We start from the raw sequence: 24,936 nt of genomic DNA on the forward strand, positions 1-24,936 counted from the left end.
GTGTGCTTTTCCCAAGGAAATAGTTAGAGACACAACTTTTTGTAACAAAACGAGATGATACAAATAGTATGTAATTCAGTTCAGAATAGTGATATAACTTTTAATTACTAGGAGTGAAAAATAACTGTATATTACAGCAATTGATAAAGGAGACTCCACAGATGGGAATCAAGTTTACAAGAGGGTTTATAGAAGTTGAGTATTTGGAGAAAAGAAGAGCTCTGGAGTCCAGGGAATGAGCTTAAAGATTGAGAACAGCCTGCACGGGCAGAAGAGTTTGTCATTGAAACTAATGGGAGGATAAAGGAGCAAAGGAAATTTAGGGTTATATTACTAAGGATGTTAAATATTGTACCAAGTGGTAAAAGGCCATCACAACCATTGGACCAAGGATGTGCTCTGATAGAAATGGAAATGTGAATAAACACTGGCAAGTTTGTTTGATTTTGCCTTGACATCACTAGATCTTTTCGCACTCTGGTGGAGCATTTCAGGATAAGGAGGAGATACACATATATAGATTTCATTGTGTACTTTCTCTTTGAGATTATATATAAATATATGCTTTCTTAAAGACTTGTATTAATACATCCTCTGTTAGGAATAACATTAGACAAATGCAGTAGGTTAGTCCAGTGCTATAAATCTTGATGGGAATCACTTGACAGGGCGAAGAACACATCGGGGTGGGGTCTCTGTAGAATTTGGCAGGCAGGTCCCAACACAGAAACAGAACAAACACAGCCTCATCTCCTGCCCTTTCTACATTGTTAAAGGTATGGCTCAATGATGATTTGCGTTCAGTTGATACTTGATAATGAAGTATTCTAAGTTGTCAGAGGGCTTTCTGAATCATCATACACAAATGAGTATTTTTTCTAGTAGTTTTCATTGAGATATATATTATGAAGTTCTTTTTTTTTTTTTTTTTTTTTTTTTTTTTGAGACAGAGTGTCACTTTGTTGCCCTGGCTAGAGTGAGTGCCGTGGCATCAGCCTCTCTCACAGCAACCTCAAACTCCTGGGCTTAAGTGATCCTACTGCCTCAGCCTCCCGAGTAGCTGGGACTACAGGCATGCGCCACCATGCCCGGCTAATTTTTTTTATATTTTTAGCTGTCCATATAATTTCTTTCTATTTTTTTTTAGTAGAGACGGGGTCTCGCTCTTGCTCAGGCTGGTCTCGAACTCCTGACCTTGAGCGATCCACCCGCCTCGGCCTCCCAGAGTGGTAGGATTACAGGCGTGAGCCACCGCGCCTGGCCTGAAGTTCTGATTGAAAGGAAATATGTAATCTATACATCTCTCAAGTAATCAGAATGTTAAACTAACATGACTCCCCAAATCCCATCCACGTTAGTTCATAATATAGCACATGGTTTTATTAAAGATGATACTACACAATGTATAGACATCCTTCCTCATAACACCGTCATGTTCCCCTTGGGTCATGTCACCTTTGTAGGCACTAGAGGGAGGAACAGAGGGAATGGGGAGCCAATAAGTGAGAAAGCCTGAGTTCTGTTGTAGCCTCAGAGGTACCCAGGGACTTCCCTTTCAGTTTATGACTTCAGTTTTTCTATCATTGAACTAGGGTGAGATTAGGCATGACATTTGTTGTCATTTTGTTCACTTTATTTATTTTTAATTTTTATTTTTAAAATTTTTTTCAAGACAGGGTCTCACTCTTGCTCAGGCTGGTTTTGAACTCCTGAGCTCAAACGATCCGCCCGCGTTGGCCTCCCAGAGTGCTAGGATTACAGCTGTTAGCCACCGCCCGGCCCATTTTGTTAACTTTAAAAGCTTATAGTTGGAACATTTTATGGGCTTTCCCCTCTTACTAATCTTAATGTGGTTTAGAGGGTCACCTTACGTTAGATCAGTGTTTCTTAAAGTGTGGTGAAGGACCAGTTTTTTGTTTTGTGATTTATTATACTTTCAATCTCTTGTAAACTGATACTTTTTAAAAATGAATTTTTAGAAAAATGAAATAAAAAGACATGAAAAATATAAGCTCACTTTTAAAATTATTAGATTCAACAGATGTGAAATGCTCAGTCAAATTTGTGAAAGTCTCTATGCAGTTACTCTCAGTTTCTTTACTTATCTTGTCATAGGCTGATAACAGAGGATTCTGGATCAACACTGGTCCATGCCACACTTTGAGTAGCAGCCTACTAGATGACAGTTTTTAGGGTTGCTGCTGCAAAATTGTGGACAGCTATGGGTCTGGGATACTAAGCACAGAAAACTGAAGACAGGATGGGAATCAAGAATGAGTTAACTAGTTTAAATAGGAAACAAATAGTTTGTAAGAGACAATGATCCTAAAATGCATCTCTGCACATTTGAAAATGCATTATTTGTGGCTTTGTTTTATTTTGTAGCTTTGAGGGTTTCTGTCACTAAAGATTAGTCTTTCCCAAAGCAAGATTCATGGATTCACTTCATCAAAACCATCTGGAGTGCTTGTAAAAACAAGAAACCCAGACATGAACATCAAAATCTCTGGAAACGGAGCCCAGGAATTTGCATTTTAAAAATAAATTTCTCCTCTTCCTTCTCCAAGTAAATCTTAGTATAGAGAGTTATTGCCCTGAGAATTTTAGTTGTATGTGTATTTTAAACAAATGATGAAATGAAATAATTAACTATACTATATTTTTTTTCCCTAGTTATATCAGAGGAAGAAAATGAGCTAGGGCTCTTTTTAAAGTTTCAAGCAGAACGGGATGCAACTCAAGCTGGCAAAATGATGGATGCCACTGGCAAGGCACTCTGTTCTTCAGCCAAGCAAAGGTTTACCATGGTTTTTCATCATCCTTAAATCTGTAGGCAAATGACATTTTGACATGTGTACTTAAATTTGCATATTTGTAAAGGTCACTGATCATTCCAATAAAGGGTTAAAGAGTAATATATTGCAGTATAACTTTTTTGATACATAACTCTTATTAATTTTATATTCAAAATAATTATTTAAAGATTGATGTTCTTGGTTGCTTAATTCCTAGGAATAGCCTTTAGTCCTATATTTATAGTTCTTTGTTGTTTTTTTTTTTTTTTTTTTTTTTGAGACAGAGTCTCACTCTGTTGCCTGGGCTAGAGTGAGTGCCGTGGCGTCAGCCTAGCTCACAGCAACCTCAAACTCCTAGGCTCAAGCGATCCTACTGCCTCAGCCTCCCGAGTAGCTGGGACTACAGGCATGCACCACCATGCCCGGCTAATTTTTTCTATATATATATTTTAGTTGTCCATATAATTTCTTTCTATTTTTAGTAGAGACGGGGTCTCGCTCTTGCTCAGGCTGGTCTCGAACTCCTGACCTCGAGCGATCCACCCGCCTCGGCCTCCCAGAGTGCTAGGATTACAGGCGTGAGCCACCGCGCCCGGCCTATATTTATAGTTCTTAAATGGTTTAATGTAACAATCACAGAATGGTTAACATTTTAAATATGTATATTTCCATTGTTTTCTTTGACTGTTTTGATACTATACTATCTATGAATACATTAGGACTTTGCTTTTTAAGTGGTAGAAATCTTTTCTTATTTGTTTTTTGATTTTTAGAGATAGGATCTTATTCTATCACTCAGGCTGGAGTGTAGTAACATGATCATAGTTCACTGCACCCTCGAACTCCTGGGCTCAAGAGATTGATCCTCCTGCCTCAGCCTCCTGAGTAGCTGGGATTATGGTACACATCACCATGCCTGGCTAATTTTTAAATATTTTTATACAGATGGTGGTCTTGCTATGTTGCTCAGGCTGGTCTCAAACTCCTGGCCTCAAGCAATCCTCCTGCCCTGGCTTCCCAAAGTGCTGGGATTACAGACATGAGCCACTGTGACTGGCTCAATTTTTTCTTCTTAATTACATACTTTCCATTTGTTATTCCACAGTGTTTTAACATAAAGACACTTGCTGCAAAGAATCTCCTATAATTAATAAAGATAGCCCAAATCTTTGTATTGCAGAAGAAAAATAAAACAGTCCTTATCAGCTTGTAATGATGTCCAGTGTAAGTGGCTTTATTCTGAAATATCACATCAGTGCAAAAGTCCATCTTGAATGAAATGACGGGGAGAGAGTGCAGGGACCTCCGTTTATGTCAAAAGCAGAGTAGAAGGGTTGGATTTAATTTATATTTCTTAAATACTTGGTTTTTTTTTTGTCTTCATCCTCAGCTGCTAAGGACTCCATACTCATTAGTTCTTTAGCCTTTTATTTGCTCTTCTAAATCCAGGTTTTCCCTTAACTTGTCAAATGAAAGGCTTTCTATTAATTATATTATGCTTTATGAATGCAGATTATCTGTTACCCTGAAAACTCTTTTCTAAATGGCACATTTACTTGGCAGGTTATTTATACATGGATTAACATCCAAAGTGTTGCAAAAAATGATATATTTCCTAATGTAACAAAAAGGGGGAGGTATAGGCACATCTTTATTAATACTTCAAGGTTGGCTACGTGATCCTTATTTGCTTTCTAAATCTCCTTAGGCATCTTAATAATTTTTTATTTGTACAGTCATCTCAATAGCAAATATGCTTTATGATTAGTTTAAATCTTTGTTTTTGTTTTACCTATATTTGTACAACCCTCTGATTTTTACCCCTCTCCTATTAGATTGGCCCTGTGTACTCCCCTGTCTCGTCTTAAGCAAGAAGTAGCAACATTCAGTCAGAGAGCAGTATCTGATACCTTGATGACAATTAATCGAATGGAGCAGGCACGCACAGAATACAGAGGAGCTCTGCTGTGGATGAAAGATGTATCCCAAGAACTGGACCCAGACACCTTAAAACAAATGGAAAAATTCAGAAAAGTATGAAAATTTATCCTTTTCCTTTTCTTGATATATAAAATATGGAACTGCCACAGAATAATTAAGATCATAAAATGTCCGACTATTTTTGAGAAATATATGTTTTATTATAAATTCTCGGCCGGGCACAGTGGCTCACGCCTGTAATCCTAGCACTCTGGGAGGCCGAGGCGGGTGGATCGCTCAAGGTCAGGAGTTCGAGACCAGCCTGAGCAAGAGCGAGACCCCACCTCTACTAAAAAAAAAAATAGAAAGAAATTATATGGACAGCTAAAAATATATATAGAAAAAATTAGCCGGGCATGGTGGTGCATGCCTGTAGTCCCAGCTACTCGGGAGGCTGAGACAGGAGGATCGCTTGAGCTCAGGAGTTTGAGGTTGCTGTGAGCTAGGCTGACGCCACGGCACTCACTCTAGCCTGGGCAACAGAGTGAGACTCTGTCTCAAAAAATAAATAAATAAATAAATAAATAAATTCTTGGTTGTTTGAAGATTTTATTTATTTTTTATTTCAGCATATTACAGGGGTACAAATGTATAGGTTACATATATTGCCTTTGTCAGAGCTTCAAGCATGTCCATCCCCCAGACGGTACACACTGTGTCCATTAGGTGTTAATATACCCATCCTCTCCTCCCCCCTTCTACCTACCCTACACCTGATGAATGTTACTACTATATGTGCACATAAGTTTTGATCAATTAATACTAATTTGATGGTGAGTACATGTGGTGCTTGTTTTCCCATTCTTGTTATACTTCACTTACTAGAATGGGCTCCAGCTCTATCCAGGATAATACAAGAGGTACTAGATCACCATTGTTTTTTGTGGCTGAGTAGTACTCCATGGTATACATATACCATATTTTATTAGTCCACTAGTGTATTGATGAGCACTTGGGTTGTTTCCACATCTTTGCAATTGTGAATTGTGCTGCTATAAACATTCAAATGCGAATGTCTTTTTTACAGAATGTCTTTTTTTCCTTTGGGTAGATGCCCAGTAATGGGATTGCTGGATCAAATGGTAGTTCTACTTGTAGCCCTTTGAGGTATCTCCATATTGCTTTCCACAGAGGTTGTACTAGTTTGCAGTCCTACCAGTAGTGTATTAGTGTTCCTGTCTCTCCACATCCACACCAACATTTTTTGTTTTGGGACTTTTTAATAAAAGCCATGCTCACTGGAGTTAAGTGATATCTCATTGTGATTTTGATTTGCATTTTTCAGATGATTAGAGATGTTGAGTATTTTTTATATGTTTCTTGGCTGTTTGTCTTCTTTTGAAAAAGTTTCTGTTCATGTCCTTTGCCCACTTTTTAATGCTGTTGTTTGATTTTTTTCTTGCTGATTTTCCTGAGTTTTATATAGATTCTAGTTATCAGCCCTTTATCAGATGTGTAGCATGGGAATATTTTCTCCCATTCTGTAGGCTGTTTGCTCTCCTGATAGTTTCTTGGCTGTGCAGAAGCTTTTTAATTTGATCAGGTTCCATTTATTTTTGTTATTGCTGTGATTGCCTTTGGGGTCTTCTTCATAAATTCTTTGTCTAGGCCAATGTCAATAAGAGTTTTTCCAACATTTTTTGCTAGAATTCTTATAGTTTCATGCCTTAGGTTTAAGCCTATTATCCACCATGAGTCGATTTTTGTGAGAGGTGAGAGGTGCAGCTCCTGTTTCAGTTGAAGGTTTTAGTAGAAGTACAAAAGATTGTCACACTTTTGTTTTTACTCTTTGGCATCTCCATACCATCAACGTTTTTTTATTAATTTTTTATCACCCCATAATAGATCTAATAACTCTGCTTACCTGGAGTTTTGAGATTTGTTTCCAGGAAGAAAATAATTTATTACTGAGAGACAAAAAATGTAATTTAAGTAAAAAAAAAACTCATGTAAAATGATTATTAATTATAAGAAAAAGTAAAAGTTATCAAATTTTTCATTCTGCTACAATACAAAGTTTGACCATAAACATTGTAAGCAACTATCTATATATGGACACGTTTTTGCTAAATAAACGCATTCTAAATTATATCCTCTAAATTTGCCATATATGAATAATAAAATTCATTTACTCATTTCATAAATATTTTGAGAACCCATAATAAAAATCATAATATTTAATATTGTTGGAGCCTCTACCGTGTGCCAGCTGTTGTCAGTGGTTTGCCTCGTTGATTACACACAATAGCCCTATAAAGTAGGTGAACATATGGCCTCAGGCCACAGCAAGCTTATTCTATCTGCTTTACAATCTTTGGCAATGAGAATACACTCTAAGGGAGTGGTTGCACAACATTGTGAATGCACTAAAGGCCACTGAGTTGTACACTTTAAAATGGTTAGTTATACGTGATGTGAATTTCACCTTTTTAAAAAAAAGAATACAATTCATATTTCTATCTGGACCCAAAAAAGCCCTGCATGGTCTTATCCCTGGTCCCTCTGCCAGCCTCATTTTGTACTTGCTTCCTATGCTCCAGGAAAGATATGCTCTACCTCTTCCTTCCTGTTTTTCAAATGTGTCAAGCTCTTCACCCCTCCCACTCCCAGGACCTTTAAAAATTATTTATTTTTAATTTTTTTTTGTAGAGATAGGGTCTTGCTACATGGCCCAGGCTGGTCTTCAAACTCATGGGCTCAAGCAGTCCTCCCATGTTGATCTCCCAAAGTGCTGGGATTGCAGGCATGAGCCACCTGGCCTGCTCCCAGGACCTTCGTCCTTGTTTGTCCTTGGTCCTGGAATGCTCGCCTCAGGGTCTTAGCATGGCCTACTCATCATTTTTGTGTCCCAGTTCAAACATTATACATGATCTCACTAAGGGCTTCTGTGATTATTAATATTTTATTAAAAGTAGTCACCCATTGCTATTCACTTATTTTCTACCTTTGCAACTTGAGATTATCTTGTACATTTATTTACTTCTTTTTTCCCTGTGGATGGTGGAGAATGACATTGTTTTGTTCACCACAAAACAATGCCAGTGCCTAGAACCGTGCCTTGAACTTAATAGGTACCTTGTAAATATTTTTTGAATGAATGAATGTATTTGAAAGTTGAGTATGCACACCACCTGATGACATATGGCTCACCATACATCTAAGAAATATAATAAGCCTCTATTGAAATTTGTAAATATCTCCATGATTCTGAAATTTTTTTTTTTTTTTTTGAGACAGGGTCTTGCCCTGTTGCACAGGCTGGAGTGCAATGGCCTCAATATAGCTCACTGCAACCTCAAACTCCTGGGCTCAGGTGACCCCCTGCCTAAGCCTCCCAAGTAGCTGGGACTACAGCCATGTGCCACCATGCCCGGCTAATTTTTCTATTTTTTTGTAGAGATGTGGGTGTCACTGTTGCTCAGGCTGGTCTCAAACTCCTGGCCTCAAGCAATCCTCCCACCTTGGCCCCCCAAAGTGCTAGGATTACAGGCGTGAGCTACTGCACCTGGCCTGATTCTGAAATATTACTAATGCTTCTCAACATTTTAACTAGGCTCCCTTTCCAATTATTCTTCTTCTTTTAGCTAATTACTACCCATGCATAGTTTTAGAGGTATCTTTTTATTTGGAAATTTTTTTCTTAACTATACACTTTCCATCTATTATCTCATACTCTTTCAATATAAAGATATCTGTTGGAAAGAATCTCCTACAATTACTAAAAATAGCCAAAATCTTCATCATTACTCATGAAATATTAATAATACAGGGAAAAGGAATTAGTCTACGTTATTATACTTTATACTTGAAAATACGTATTATTATAAATATGAGTAAATATTTATTATGAACCTGTATGTTATGTATATCTCTGTATTATTGGTAATACTACTTGGATTTTTATGATTGCAGGTACAGATCCAAGTGAGAAATAGCAAAGCTTCTTTTGACAAGTTAAAGATGGATGTTTGTCAGAAAGTGGATTTACTTGGAGCTAGTCGCTGCAATATGCTATCTCATTCACTCACTACCTACCAGGTACCCACCTCCATGGTCAGCATGTTCTTGCAGTAAAGATGAGTGGTGAGATTCCTTTTTAAAAGTTGTCTAAAGGGCATAAAATTTATATAATTGATTAGATTCCTTTGACTCTGTTATAATTGATTTATTGAGGTTATGACAGTCAGAGAATCATAAAGTTCTAAACTGAAAAGGACCTTAGAGATAGTCTACTCCTGTGGCTAGTCTCCTTGGTGTCCTAGGAGAGAGACTTAGGGACCATCTGAGATTGAAAAGGGGAATGTTGAGAAGGCAAAGTTTAAGGCCTATTAGCCCTGGTTCAACCAAAGCTGCTGCACTTCTGATTTTGAACTTCTACGTACAATTTCATTTTAAGCAAAAATACTGTGGCCCCAAAAGTTTGAAAACTTTTCTGTCGTTTTATGGATGAGGAATGTGAAACCTATGAGAATTAAAGTAAATGGCAATGTTGGGCTTAAAAAACTAAGTTTTCTAATTCTAGGCTTTTCATTCTTTTCATTTTGCCAAGTTGCCATCCCCTATCACTTTAACCTCAGAAGTCTCACTTGTGCTTGTATTATCCCAAATCACACATACAATGAAAAAGTTAGATATCAATAAGTAGCAGTTACTGATTTTAACATATATTCATAAATAGCAAAATAGAATAAACTGTACTTATATAAGAAAAGAGTAATAAACTAAAGGAAATGGATATTCAGTCCTGCTTTTAGGGAATCTACCTAATTCAGTTCAGTATTATGGAATTCATGAATCAAGAAGGATGCACTTGAAAATAAAAGTACATGACCATCTGTGTCGCATAACACCTGAAACACAATAGCTATTAGTTCAATTCTCCTTTGTTCTCTCCACTCATCCCCTTCACTTTAAACAGGAACCCCAAAGCAGTAAGGAAAATTTCCAATTACTTGTGTTAGCTTGAGAACACATTTTTTGGCAAATTTTTCTTGAACCTTAGATGAAAGATCAAAGTTAGAGGTAAATGTTATTTTTCTCCAATTAAAAAAATGCTTATGTATGCTATCAACATAAAGATTACACATATGTCCTTGCTTCTATAGAGATTGGTATTTTTGTGCTTTTAACATTTCTCTATTGGATACCTCAGGCATTCTAATCCCTTGGTTCTCATTCTTTTAGCTGCAGTCACACTCTAGGTGGCTCCAGTGTGCATTCCAGTGCTGTATACAGATGGGCACATGCACATGCAGACACAGATGCCGATTCTTTCCCTGTCCTGTTTCCCTGTCCCTCCCTCCCCACAGATGCCAGTTCTTGTGCAGAATTACTATTTGCAGTGCCTTCTGGTTCCTGAAACTTGAATTTAGTTCCAGCTTCTTATTTGGCAACTATTCCTCTACTACACTAGTGAGGAAATACAGCACTTAAAAGTCATAGAGGAGAAGCAGAATTGTAGTGTCACCTTTTCTTTTTCTGCAGAGAACACTGCTTGGATTCTGGGAGAAAACAGCTCGAATGATGTCCCAAATCCACAAGGCCTGTATTGGCTTTCATCCATCTGATTTTGTAGCTCTGAAGGTACATTTATTTCCGTGTTCTCTTGTTTAAATGTATTACACTTCATTTGGGTGATAACATTGAAACTATTTTTTGCTAAGCCTAATTTCAAATGTGTAAAACATTGGGAAACATTCGTCTGCACTCCTTTAGCCAAGGATCAATACTTCCCTGTTTCCAAATGCTGCCAGCAGCACTAAAATACATAAGAACACTGCTGGCAGGCTCGAGAAATTAGTAGGACAGGGAAAAAAAAGAGGGGAAACTTGAAAATCAAAATGCAAAGGACATAAGAAAAGGCTATGGAAAGGAAAAACTTAAGAAGAACAAGTGATTGAAAGTGATCGTGGGCCAGGCGCGGTGGCTCACACTTGTAATCCTAGCACTCTGGGAGACCGAGGCGGGCGGATCGTTTGAGCTCAGGAGTTCGAGACCAGCCTGAGCAAGAGCAAGACCCCGGCTCTACTAAAAAAATAGAAAGAAATTAGCTGGATAACTAAAAATATATAGAAAAATCAGCCAGGCATGGTGGTGCATGCCTGTAGTCCCAGCTACTGGGGAGGCAGAGGCAGGAGGATCACTGGAGCCCAGGAGTTTAGGTTGCTGTGAGCTGACCCACACAGCACTCTAGTCTGGGCAACAGAGTAAGACTCTGTCTCAAAAAAAAAAAAAAAAAAAGAAAGTGGTCATGTGTTCTCAAAAATGACCAAGTTACCTACCTGATAATTTTAGAAGTTAAAGAAAAGTTTCCTTATTTTACTTTTACACTGATGTCACAGATAGGGTTCATGATACCAAAATTATACCAGTAATGATAATTAAGTATGTGTGATTGCAGCTGAAGAGACTAACGTGTTAGATCAGCTCTTTCTGTAACTCAAACAAGTGAAAGGTGCTCTATGGCTATAATGCTTTTAACATTTCCATATCTTCCTGTCACCTTCTTTGCATATGGCTTATCCAACAGAGTCACATGGTGATAATCATTTCTTCAATTCTGGTAGGCTAGGTTTCAGTACTTTTTAACTTACCATTCTGCCTTATTTTCAGAAGAACTTGAAAGTGTTGCTGGTTGGTTTGTTCAAGCTGGATGTGGTACTGGTAATGGGTTCATGTCTCGTAACCATATATTCCCAGAGTTTGGGATGAATTTTTAAGTCATATTCTGATATGGCATCTTCCAGCTCAAAAGATGCCCTTGAATTAGGTTATGTTTTACTTTTTACTTTTTCTATAATAAATGCTTTACTGTATAGCATACTGTGTATTTGGGCAAATTTTATATCCAATTTCTGCTTAGAATTGAAGTTGAAAATTTTAACTGTATTTAGGGCATTGCAATGCAGGCTAGTAACAGTTTAAGTCTTAAGGCCTGTCACAAAGTTGTTAAACCAACCTGTGGCTAGCCAATATCACCGTGTGTGAGGTTCCCACAGGCAGCAGGATAAATAAGTACATGAAGTGCAGTTCAAATTACATTAGCATGCATTTCCCATATCTCTCACTCTCTAGTTAAAACTATTCCTATTTTATATTGTTCTTTAGAATTTTTATTCTCATTTTGTTTGCAGAGAAAAAGATTTTTTTCCATCTACTTAACATGGAATTTCTTATCCTTAGAAACTACAAAACACGCCAAGCAAGCTTACTGAAGACCACAAAGAAGAACAAATGGAAGGCAATTTTCTTACTGAAAACCTCAATAAGTAAGCAGGCATAAATTATACATTATGTTATTGTATAATTATATATTGTATAATTACATATTCACATTGGTACTCATGTCATCTCCTTTGCCTGCCATGTTAAAAATTGAAGGAAAAAAACAAACAAAAAAAGATATATGATATATGTGGAAAGAATTATTTCTTCTCTAGCTTACTGAATAATTCTTTCTTTCTTTCTTTTCTTTTTTTTTTTTTTTTTGAGGCAGAGTCCCGCTCTGTCACCCTGGCTAGAGTGCCGTGGCATCAACCTAGCTCACAGCAACCTCAAACTCCTGGGCTCAAGCGATCCTCCTGCCTCAGCCTCCCAAGTAGCTGGGACTACAGGCATGCGCCACCATGCCCGGCTTATTTTTTTTTATATATATTTTTAGTTGTCCAGCTAATTTCTTTCTATTTTGTAGTAAAGACGGGGTCTCGCTCTTGCTCAGGCTGGTCTCAAACTCCTGACCTCGAGCGATCCTCCCACCTCAACCTCCCAGAGTGCTAGGATTACAGGTGTGAGCCACTATGAATACTTATTTCTATGTCATTTTTCCAGTCAACAAAACTAAACATTTGTGTCTTAGCCCTGGGATCCCCAACCCCTGGGTCGTCGCCTGATACTGGTCTGTGGTCTATCAGGAACTGGGCTGCATATCACCGCCTGAGCTCCACTTCCCCCCACCCCCAACCCGTCTATGGAAAAATTGTCTTCCATGAAACGTAGGAACCAAGACTGCACAGCAGGAGGTGAGAAGCTGGCTTCATCTTCATCTGTTTTTACATATTTACAGTGGCTCCCCGTGGCTGGCATCATCACCCGCCAAGTCCCATGGAAAAATTGTCTTCCATGAAAATGGTCCCTGGTGCCCAAAAGGTTGGGGACTGCTGTCTTAGTCCATTTTGTGTCTCTATAACAGAACACCTGAGATTGAGTAATTTATAAAGAAAAGAGGTTTATTTCTTATAGCTCATGGCTCTGCAGACTGGGAAGTCCAAAGGCATGGCCCTAGGTTCTGGCAAGGGCTTTCATGCTGTGTTATAACATGGAAGAGAAAGTCAAAAAGGAAGCAGACACTGGCAAAGAAGCAAAATCTAAGGGGCATTCTGGCTTTATAACAACCCACTCTCAGGAGAATATCCCCAAGAAAACTAATCCAATCTCATGAGAATGAGAACTTACTCATTAATGTGAGAATAGCATCAAACCATTCATGAGGCATCTGCAACTGCTGGTGTGACCCAAACATTTCCCACTAAGTCCCACCTCCCCACACTGCCACATTGGGGTTGAGATCACATTTCAACGTGAGTTTTGGTGGGCACAAACTCAGACCTTAGCAGTTTTTTTCGAAGCCTTATAGTTTTGTTTTTTTTTCTTCATTTTTAACATGGCAGGCAAAGGAGATGACATGAGTACCAAACAGATTGGAGTATTACTCCAGATTCTGCCATTTAGGAGACTGAGCCTTGTATTAAAAGCCACAAGTATTTCTAGTGACTCCCAGAAGGGGCAGCTGGAGAGAAGAAAGGGACAGGTGCCAGCAGCTGTAAGACAAACTATTAAAACTCTGTCTCCAAAATAACACAGATGGGACTGGGACTGGTTACCTGAAAGGGGCTCTTGCCATGTATAATTTTTATGTTGACTGTTTCCCTTTTATTACATCATTCCTTTGTTTTTCTTTCAGAGCTGCCACTTAATTCTCATTTTAACCGAACTGTACTAAGTATAATAACAAACTCAGAAATAAGGGCCAAACAGTGACAAACTATATATTGTTCAGTAGAAGGTGATCTCGAATATAAGACATTTCTCCTATTTTCCCTATGGGGAAATCCAAACCAATTTTTTGGCTAACTTGAATATATAAATGTTTTAGGATCAACATTTATCGAACATCTAGTTAGAATTAAACTTATCAAATGTCTACTTATAAAGCAGCAAATATCTACTTATAAATTAAACTTAATAACTTAGTTATATATTGACATTTAAAATCATATGTACATGAACTATATTAATTTAGTAAATTTTTTCCATTTTCACATTTCATGAAAGTTTTATTCAAAATCATCTTACTCATTTTCAGCCTTATGAGAGCTACTTTTTGAGTTAACATATTGCCAAGCACTTCACCTTCTCTCCCATCCAAGTTCTTTAAAAAAACCATATACATAATAACTGTCATTGAGGCCGGGCGCTGTGGCTCACGCCTGTAATCCTAGCACTCTGGGAGGCCGAGGTGGGTGGATCGTTTGAGCTCAGGAGTTCGAAACCAGCCTGAGCAAGAGCGAGACCCCATCTCTACTAAAAATAGAAAGAAATTATATGGACAGCTAAAAAATATATATATATAGAAAAAATTAGCCGGGCATGGTGGTGCATGCCTGTAGTCCCAGCTACTCGGGAGGCTGAGACAGTAGGATTGCTTGAGCTCAGGAGTTTGAGGTTGCTGTGAGCTAGGCTGACGCCACGGCACTCACTCTAGCCTGGGCAACAGAGTGAGACTCTGTCTCAAAAAAAAAAAAAAAAAAAAAACCATATACATAATAACTGTCATTAAAAATTTCATTCCAAGTCGTAAGTATTTCTTTCCTCTGTAGGTTTATTTTTGCAGTATTTGCAAATAAACACTGTATGGCTTTTTAGTGTCTTTAAAAACTTATTAAAAACAACCTCCAATACTGGCAATTGTGAGGTTATGCCCCAGGTATGACTATTTATGCTCAATTTATTTATCTTACTTTTTGTTTTTTTTGAGACAGAGTCTCACTCTGTTGCCTGGGCTAGAGTGCTGTGGCATCAGCCTGCCTCACAGCAACCTCAAACTCCTGGGCTCAAGTGATCCTCCTGCCTCAGCCTCCTGAGTAGCTGGGACTACAGGCATGCGCCACCATGCCCGGCTAATTTTTTCTATATATATTCTTAGTTGTCCAGATAATTTCTTTCTATTTTTAGTAGAGACGGGGTCTCGCTCTTGCTCAGGCTGGTCTCGAACTCCTGACCTCGAGTGATCCTCCCGCCTCAGCCTCCCAGAGTGCTAGGATTACAGGCGTGAGCCACCACGCCCGGCCTTACTTTTTGACTATTATTAATACATCAGATGGATGCTATAAATATCCAAAATTAGTATTGATAGAGGATATTTTAGGTTAATGTATCTTCTTTTGCATACATCATTTTGTTCTTCAAAATAAAGTACCCCATGTTTTCTGGAGTTTTTCATTCCTTCGATTTATTTCTCAAGGTTCTTGAACAAAACCCATCAGTGCTTGAAAATGAAACTCCATACTCCTTTGGTGATGGAAGTTCTCAAACATATAGTACTTCATGCAGTGCCTACAATGCTGAGCATGATGCCTGGTGTTTGTAGATACTCAGTAAATGTTTATTGAAAGAATAAAGGGTGAAAGGTTTTTCCTGTCTTTATAGATCTATTGAAGAAGTAGGAAATTCACTTAGACATAGATTTTAGTAGATCTACTGGACAACAATTTTATGTCTCCTGAGTTAACATTTTTTAAGCCATATAAAACTGTTTGAGGAATATGAATACCAAATGTATTTTATCCAAAATCAATGCATTTTTTTTGTATTGTTTTTACTTCAGGATAGTTTTGTCAGATGAGGAAGCGAGCTTAGGGAGTGAACCAGGTAAGATGGTAAATTAATTACTTTGAAATGGTCACATTTTAAATTGTGTTTATCACAGTTTATCACAGCCCTTTAAAGGAGATTATGTTAATATTCCTTCACTTAAAAAATGTTAAGTAAGTAACTTTATAAGTCTCTTCTGGACAAACACTTTTTAGTTATCTTTTTAAGAGTACCGAATCAGAGGGTCTAATAGTCTTCCTTGAGGAATCTGGCCTTCTCAAAGATAGATGGTATTAGATGCAGAAATCCATTTTTTAGGGTTACATGATTGAGTTTGGAATTTTCTCTCATACTTAAATTCATGTTCTTATTTTTAAAGATAAATACATATTATATGTACAGTCAACATATATTTGAATCACTGTGGTAAAAAAGAGTATGTGTTTTGGAACCAGAAAAATCTAAGTTTGAATTCTGGCTTTTTAGAACATATCATTTATACCTCTCCCAGTTGCCTCATCTGAAATATGAGTCATATATGCCTACCTTACCAGAGACATTGGGGCTAGAGATAATATTTATCTATTTATCTATTGCCATATCCATTCACTCAATGTAAAATGCACATCCATTGAGTGAGAGTGTCAGAGGCATGGGGATCAGGCAAAACAAATTAAAATGGACTATCAGAGAGTATAGAATAGAACATGTCCACCAAGGAAGGGATAGGCTTTGGAATGTGAAAGCTTTTAACTTTCAAGGAAACGTAGATATAACAGAGGACCTGAAAACCTATGGTATTATTATTTGTTATATACCACAAATGTGATTTATATATATAAGATTCTTTACAATTTTATAACTCCCTTTTACACATATTATAATCTGATTTGGTTAATTGAACACTTGACTTAATTATAAATATGACAGTGAATAGGCTTGCTAAATTTCTTTTTGTTCAACTTATCTTTTATATGCTCTTGTTTTGGCAACCACAGGGTACAAGGAAAAACATTTTCAAATGAGAGAATTTAGAGCACCTCAGTTTTCTAACTCTGAAAATGGTAAGAAATTATCATTTCAGTATATATACGAATAATTTATTATTTAAAATTCTTCAATTTTTGACATTTATTTCCTTATTTTCACATTTCCTTTCCTTAGCATTTATTTCCTTATTTCCTTCACATTTATTTCCTTATGAATTATTAGCTAATTCTTTCTTGTGCTAGTTCAAATCTACAGTTGTGCCCTTCTAGTGAATTTATCGTTTCAGTTATTGTACTTTCAACTCCAGGCTTTGTATTTTGTTCATATATATATGAACCAAATTATATATCAATAAAGAGAAATTATATATATATATATATATATATATAATATATATATATATTATATATTATATATATATATATATATATTATATATATATATATATATATAATATATATATATATATATAATTTCTCTTTATTGATATTCTCTAGTTAATGCAACATTGTCATCATACCTTCCTTTACTCCTTTAATCATCATTTCCTTTAGTTCTTTGAATATATTTATAAGGGCTACTTTGAAGGCTCTGTTAAATCTGACATTTGGTTACCCTCACATGGAGTTTCTATTGTGTGCCTTCTTGCCAGTGTATGGGTCATACCTTCCTGTTTCTTTACCTGCTGCACAGTTTTTTGTTGGAAACTGAGCATTTTAGATGTTTTAGTACCTTTGGGTACTGATCCTCTCCTCTGAGGCTTGTTATTATTTGCTTGTTATTTGTTTAGTGACGAGCTCGATTATTTTAATGGAGTCTATTCTTCATCCTCACCCACTTCCCACCCCCAACAGTTTGACTCCTTATGGGATGCAGGCTTGGGTATGCCCACAGTCACCCAGGGATGACCGTGGTTTTAGCAGAGCTCTTTTTGACAGTCTGTTTCCCTGACCACACCCAGCTGTTAAGCTCCACTAATTTCCAGGTGATTGCGCTATTGATTTCAGCAATGCCCTGGAGCATAAATTGTTCCACAGAATAAACTAATCAACTTTGGACTTCTTTGGAAAAATACATCCCAAGGTCACTGTTTGAAATTTGTTCTGACCCCATCTGGCTTTTTCCCGGGTTCCTTTCAGGCAAATTATCAGGTCTACAGTTTAGCCTACATGTCCAATGAAACTACGCCTTCTCCCAATTGCCTTTCACTACAACCTCCACTGGTTCTGAGAGCATCCTTAGGCTTGAAGTTCTCCATGCTCTGTTGCGAATGAAGTGAGTTCCTTTGGGAAGAGATTAGTAGCTATCTGTTTTATGGTCTGCTTCTCCCATCAAGGAAAATCTCTGAGTCAGGGCTTCACCTGGGAATGAGGACACAGCAGGCTTCTGAGTGATATCCTTGCGCTAGGAGCTGAGTGTTAGGTGAGGATGGGTGACAGCAGCCTTAGATCTTCTTGGCTTGCCTCTTTCTTCATGAAACTACAACTTTACAAGCAGGGTCAAGTGATCAGGGACCCAGTATTTTCAGAACATGGTACCCAGCTCAGAATGGGGACTGGGTAGGAGATGGGAGCCTCCACCTCTTGACTGCACTCACCTGGGATTTAGCTTCAGCAACAAGTAACTGGGGACAAGATGTGAAATGCTGGTGTCCTCAACAGATCTCGGGGGAGAGGGAGCCCTGTGTTCTTGGATGCAAACCAGGCTGGAGTGGAATTTCCATCTTTGAGTTGAAAGGCCAAGGATGGGAGTGGTTCTCAGTTCAAAAACCACAGATTCTGTTTTTCCAGAATTCTAATAGATTTTCTTGAGTGTTTCTTCATTTGCTGTATGCCCTTATGACCATTTTCAGGGACTTTAAATGCTTATTTAAAAAAAATTTTTTAGGCCGGGCGCAGTGGCTGACGCCTGTAATCCTAGCACTCTGGGAGGCCGAGGTGGGCGGATCCTTTGAGCTCAGGAGTTCGAGACCAGCCTGAGCAAGAGCGAGACCCCACCTCTACTAAAAAAAAAATAGAAAGAAATTATATGGACAGCTAAAAATATATATAGAAAAAATTAGCCGGGCATGGTGGCACATGCCTGTAGTCCCAGCTACTCAGGAGGCTGAGACACGGGATAGCTTGAGCTCAGGAGTTTGAGGTTGCTGTGAGCTAGGCTGACGCCACGGCACTCACTCTAGCCTGGGCAACAGAGTGAGACTCTGTCTCAAAAAAAAAGAAAAAAAAAAAATTTTTTTTTCACTAGTTATGCTGGGGTACAAGTCCATGGAGCTCCTCACTCAGCCATGCCAAAAGCCCCTCCCTTTCATTTTTATTAATAAAGGTGTTTAAGGGCTATGATTTTTCCTCTGTTCATTGCTATTTAAGTATTCCATTGTCAAAAGACAATTAGAACAAATTTAAAGAAACAATTGGCTTTTATTTGCAATTCTAGACTCTAGCATCAGTGTTTTGATGAGCTGAGCAGAGGAGTTTGGTTTTATAGACAGAAAAGGCCTGAGGAAAGCAAAAACTGAAAACAAAAAGTGGATTGGTCATTTTAAAGTTACCTTTCTTGTAAAGGTTAAAACAGAGAGGACTTCCTTACCATGCCAGGCTGGCCTGCTTGGGGATTTTTGCTATTATCTCTTGCTCTTTTGATTTCTTGAAAGGTCAGATAAACAACTTAGTTTTGGTTTGGTGATGTGGAACTTTAGCATGAATAACTCCATTTTGGTTTGGTCTGTTGGGCGTAGCACAGGAGCTCAGTCCAAACCAATAAATAGTCTCCTATAAATTTTACTTAATACCATGGATTGTGATATAAAATGTTTTATCATTATTTTTCAGAAAATCCATTCTCCTTTCAACCTAGAGTTGTTTTGTTAGGTAGTGAGGGATTCCGGGTCTCCTAGGGACGAAAGTGGATGCTGTTGCCCCCATCTTTGTCCCGCCCAACCCTAACGCTCCAAACCTGGGGGAGGAGGGAATACCCTATGAATCTGCCAATCAGAACTTGGTGTGCCAGCTGCAAAAGAATGCAGAGGACTCTCTGGCCCATGGGCCAAGCCGCATGGGCACCATAAAGTCCAGAAAGTGACCTAGAACCCACATGCACAGTTAAAGAACAGGTCATGTGACTCCCAACTGTCCAAAGTGATTCCATGGTGACCTCTGAACCACAAGGGAAGTCCCTATCCAGGCACTATAAAATAAAATGCAGACCATAGCCAGTATCTTTCTCTCGGCCCTTCCTTTTGCTTGCTCTGCTGCCACAATGGATCCGGTCATCATCTGTGGTGTATGTATCATGCTCTGTGAACCTATATCTTGCTCTTGCCCTATAATCCTGTCTTTCCCTCCTCAATAAAACTCATTTTCATGCTTGCCTGACTTGGGCGTGTCTGGTCATTCTTCAGCCATGGGCGCGCCAAGAACCGACAGTTTCAGACTAAAAGCTAACAGTTTAACAGAAGATTTTAAAATTTATAGGTAGAAGAACCTTTGGTTTCATTTTTTAATTGTTTCTTTTTATTGCATTATAATCGGAGATGTTGTTTGTAATATTTCTACTTTAAAAACTTACTGATTTTTGTGTGCCTTAGTATAATCAATGTTTGTGAATTTTCAGTGTGTGCCTGAGGTTTGTTTCTATTATCACAGTTTGTGTATATCTAAACTTATTGATTATGCTGTTTAGATTTCGTGTATCTTATTTTTCATCTTCTTGGCCTATTTTTTTATTCAGAGTGGTATAATAAAGTCTCCTATTATTAATTTTTTTCTATTTCTTTTTGCATCTCCTATAGTTTCTATCTTAAATAGGTGGCACTTTAATTATTTCATATATAGATATTTATAACTGTTATATCTTCATTGTGAAATGTGGCCATTTTAATCGAATCCTGCCTAATTAAAAATAATTTTCACATAAACTTACAATCTAGTTCATTAAAAATAATGTCAATAACAATATGAGAACAATGAAACAAATTTTGTTTGTCCTATGTCCTACTCTAACTTTCTCAAAAAGAAAAAAGCCTTTCTGTTTTCATTTGCACTCAACAGTTGCAAAAGATCTACCTATAGATTCATTGGAAGGAGAAGACTTTGAGAAGGAATTCTCATTTCTGAACAGCCTCCTAAGTCCTGGTTCTTCAAGTACGGGTGAATTTCCACAAGAATGCCAGACTGCTTTTGGGAGCCCCATTACCAGTTTCACGTCCCAGGAGCCTTCTGTGGGGTCTGAGCCTCTCGCTCATTCCTCTCGATTCCTTCCTTCACAACTCTTTGACCTTGGCCTTCATGCTGCTGGAGCTTTCAACAGTAAGTGTCTTTGAAACATTTGGACACATGTGCCTTATTTAATCTTTGTGAAGCAAAACTATGTGCTTGTTGATGCTAGAATCAACAAGGAGATGGACTTTAACTTCAGTACTACTAGAGAAAATCTGTAGATATACCAATCAATTGGAAAAATATCAAATATAATCATGAATGGAATCTGTCAACAAGGCTGAAACAAGAGCTGCTTCCCTGCCACCTCCACGACACCCCACATATTCATCGTTTTTACTTTCCAGGTGTCTGGTTTAAAACACTGACCTGCTAATTATTTTTACCTAGAGCAGGTGATACTGTTTCTTCCATCAAGCAAAACTTGGTGTGTTCTCATCCTGTGGGTTCAGAGTTGACAAGAGCTTTGGAGGCTGGTTCCAGGGTGGCCTTCTGGGCAAGGCAGCAGGAGTGGAGGACTGTGGGAGAAAACAGGGGTGAGGGTATTCCCGAAGAAAGACTCACCCCTTTTGTTAATGTCAAGACTGTCCTCACCTGCTGTCCAACTCTGCACCTTGGGAGTCATTTTGTTCCCCACCATCACTTATGAAACAGTCCTGTCAGTTCTGTTTCTGAAACATGTCTCAAATTTCCCACTCCTCTTCTCTGCCTCCACTGCCAGAGCTATTTAGAGCCATGTTTCATTTCCTGGGTTGCTGCAAGAGAGTTCCTAACAGGTCTCCAACTCCAATTCATCCTCCACACTCCCTCCGGGGGTCTCTCTCTGAGAAGCAGACTCTGATGTCTGTAACCATGCTTACATTTTTTAAAAACGAAGGACCATGGTCTCCAGGATAAAACCTGCCTCTACCTGCATTCCATCCTTAGCTCCTACCTCACTTCAAAATACTGATACCATTTTCTGTAACCTATTGAGTACTTCTAGATACCTCTGAGGCATTTTTGCTTGTGTTGCCTTTTTTGCTTATGATGTTCAGTAATGGAGTTTGGGCTTGAGCTTGAGTATTAGATTCCCAATCCAGTGTTTTCTCCATGACTGCCAATCCATGCAGCTTCCTCAGTACTGCCAATTGGAAGTGGTTTCTCCCTTTTCTGGTTTCCCACAGTACTTTACCTGTTTTCATGGCTGTAATCATTGTTTATCTTGCCTTATATCCCTGTCTCTCATCCCCTAGGAGATTTTAACTTCTGAAAAAGGTTAAAATCACGGCACCTAGCAGTGTCTTAATGCATTATACTTGTATTAAAATACTTACTTATGTTCATTATCAACAAGCATCCCAAGGACATGGTATGTGGGGTGAGTTATCTTTGTGCTTTTTATGACAGCAGCATAAAGTTAGCTCAATAAGTAAAATAAATATCAGTTAAATAGTAACTCAGTAAAAACTTATTGGATATCCTAAAAGTATTATTTGATAAAAAGGCACTCTATCTAGGACAATTCAGGTGTTTTTCTATAGTAAAATTTTGGAAAATACTTCTTGCATGGCCTATCAATGGTCGAGTAGTTATAAAGATTTACAGATTCATTCTCTACTATGAACTTACTTCTCTTTCTCCATAACTTGCCACATCTCTAGCAGCACTGGATTTTTCTCTTAGTTTCTAGCACTGCAATGCCCACAATATTTTTTTCACCATTCAAAATATTCGGTGCAATCCTTGCCTGCAGGCACACAGGATGTTTCCATTTCATAGCTGAGACAGTTGAAACCCACAGTGTTTGAGTAACTTGCTCCAGGTCACCAAACAATTTAAACATCTAAGAGGTGACCCAAATCTGGTCTCCCCTACCTCTTCATACAGAACTCTTTCCTTCACCAGACTTTCCTTTGTGTCCACTTTTTCTTCTATAATGTAAATTAGGAAAGGGAGCTGCCATGAGAGTTAAAAGATCTGTGTTCTAGGAACCACATCTAACTTGGGCCTCAAATGATCACTTCTATACAAGGAAGGGATTAGGCAGGATAATGTAAATTCCTTTCTGTGTCTTAATTATAGCATAAATCATTTTTCATGTTGTAGCAAACATTTCCCTGTGTTCCCATAGTAATAATGACACTTTAAAATTACATGGTATTGTCACTTTACATATCGTAATCTACTTAATTCCTTCCTTATTGTTTCTCTTTGTTCATTATTACAGATAATGCTGCAATAAACATCATCATGCATGTACTTTTTCCTTCAATTACATTATTTCCTTAAGATAAATTGCTAGGAATGGGATCACTGAATCCAAGGGTATATATATATTTATAGGTTTCAACACTCTAATTCTCAGGCCTATTCCCTCTATTTCCGATTCCTTAGAACTTCTCTTTCTATACCTTTTCTGTGTGCAAAAAACCAAAACAAAACCCTATGTATTTATTTCAAAACCACTTTGAAAAATATAAGGAAGTCTAAGTCTAGCTGGAACTAAATTAAGATGATTGAATAAAATATATAACTGTGGATAAATTTTCAGTGTTTTATATCTCCTTTACTGTAGAATCTTACTCTGGCACAAAGACTGAAGGACTTAGATATTTTTACCTGTTCCTGTTTTTTCTGATGATACTTCCTACTTCATTAACAATGAATAATTCTTACTTCCCTTCCCACAGGCTGGGTCTCCCAAGAAGGATCAGAACCTCCTTTTTCACATACTGATAACCAGCCAGTGCCTTCACAGAGTCAAAAGAAATTAACAGGATGTAAGTTCTTTATATTCTTTGCCATTGCATTAAGAATCAGTTAAATTCAGATAAATTTAGAAAAGGGTCACTTTATAGTCTTTACCTCATGTTGTCTAGAAAAATATTTTGTTAATAATGAGTTATTAAAATGAAAGCTATACCTGGCTATCCCTCACCATGGAGAGCACTGAATAGAAATTGTGAGCTTGTCATAGTATACCAAATTCTATACTATAATCTTTCATACTTTGTGTTCAAGTTTGTTGATAATTGATATACCATTGAAGATAGAAGATGCTTTTTGATTACAGGATACCTATTAACAAAGAATGCATTCAGGCAGTTAAGTTGGTTAACCATGTTAATCATTTTCAAGTGTAGTTCAGTAGTGTTAAATTTGTTCACATTGTTGTGAAACAGATCTTCAGAACTGTATCATCCTATAAACCCCAAACTCTGTATCTGTTAAACAACAACTCCTTTCCTCTTCTCCTCAGCCCCTGATAACCATCATTCTACTTTTTTTTTTTTTTTTTTTTTGAGACAGGGTCTTTGTCACCCAGGTTGGAGTGCAGTGGCCCAGTCATAGCTCACTGTAACCTGAAACTCTGGGGACAAGGGATCCTCCTACTTCAGACTCCCAAGTAGCTGAGACTAAACACCCAGCTAATATTTCTTATTTTTTCATAGAGATGAGGTCTCACTATACTGACCAGGCTGGTCTAGAACTCCTGGCTTCAAGCAATCCTCCCGCTTTGGCCCCAAAAATGCTGGGATTACAGATATAAGCCACTGTGCCTGGCCTTATTTTCTGTTTCTATGAGTTTGATTAATTTAGATACCTCCTACATAGAGGAATAATGTAGTATTTGTTGTTTTGTGACTGGCTTATTTCATTTAGTGTACTGTTCTCAAGGTTCATCCTGTGGCATGTGACAGGATTTCTTCCTTTTTAAGGCTGAATAATATTCTATTGAAGGGATATACCATATTTGGTTATCTGTTTATCCACTGATCACATTTTTTAAACACCCTTCTACAGGCCCTCAATACTCTGCTATATAGAAGAGACTTCTCTTCTTCCCAATTTATTATCAGTATAAATTCATATGTTTTCAATGGTTTATAATCATCACTGTACTTAATCATTTTGGTGCTCAAATTGCTCATGTGTTGGGCCAATAGAAGCCCTTTCAGGCTGACTTTTGAATCCATATGATAGCAATATTTTTAAATTTTGAAATAATTTCAGATTTGTAGGAAGACTACAAAAGTAATAAAAGTATTCCCACATGTTCTTCACTTAGGTTTCTCAAAATGTTACCATGTTTGGTAACTACG

At 37.8% G+C, this 24,936-nt stretch overlaps 1 protein-coding gene across 1 annotated transcript in view; it reads left to right on the forward strand.

Moving 5' to 3' along the window:
* The window catches only part of ICA1L (islet cell autoantigen 1 like), a 60,366-nt gene that overhangs the window by 24,776 nt on the left and 10,654 nt on the right, over nt 1-24,936 (forward strand). The window contains exons 4-12 of the mRNA XM_069484708.1: nt 2,674-2,797; nt 4,631-4,829; nt 8,688-8,813; nt 10,260-10,358; nt 11,958-12,043; nt 15,658-15,701; nt 16,643-16,708; nt 20,684-20,941; nt 23,524-23,613. Coding sequence (XP_069340809.1) covers nt 2,674-2,797; nt 4,631-4,829; nt 8,688-8,813; nt 10,260-10,358; nt 11,958-12,043; nt 15,658-15,701; nt 16,643-16,708; nt 20,684-20,941; nt 23,524-23,613 — 1,092 coding nt within the window. The remainder of the gene's footprint in view (nt 1-2,673; nt 2,798-4,630; nt 4,830-8,687; nt 8,814-10,259; nt 10,359-11,957; nt 12,044-15,657; nt 15,702-16,642; nt 16,709-20,683; nt 20,942-23,523; nt 23,614-24,936) is intronic.

This window comes from Eulemur rufifrons, chromosome 1, assembly GCF_041146395.1.
Source record: "Eulemur rufifrons isolate Redbay chromosome 1, OSU_ERuf_1, whole genome shotgun sequence".
NCBI classification, from domain to species: Eukaryota; Metazoa; Chordata; class Mammalia; order Primates; family Lemuridae; genus Eulemur; species Eulemur rufifrons.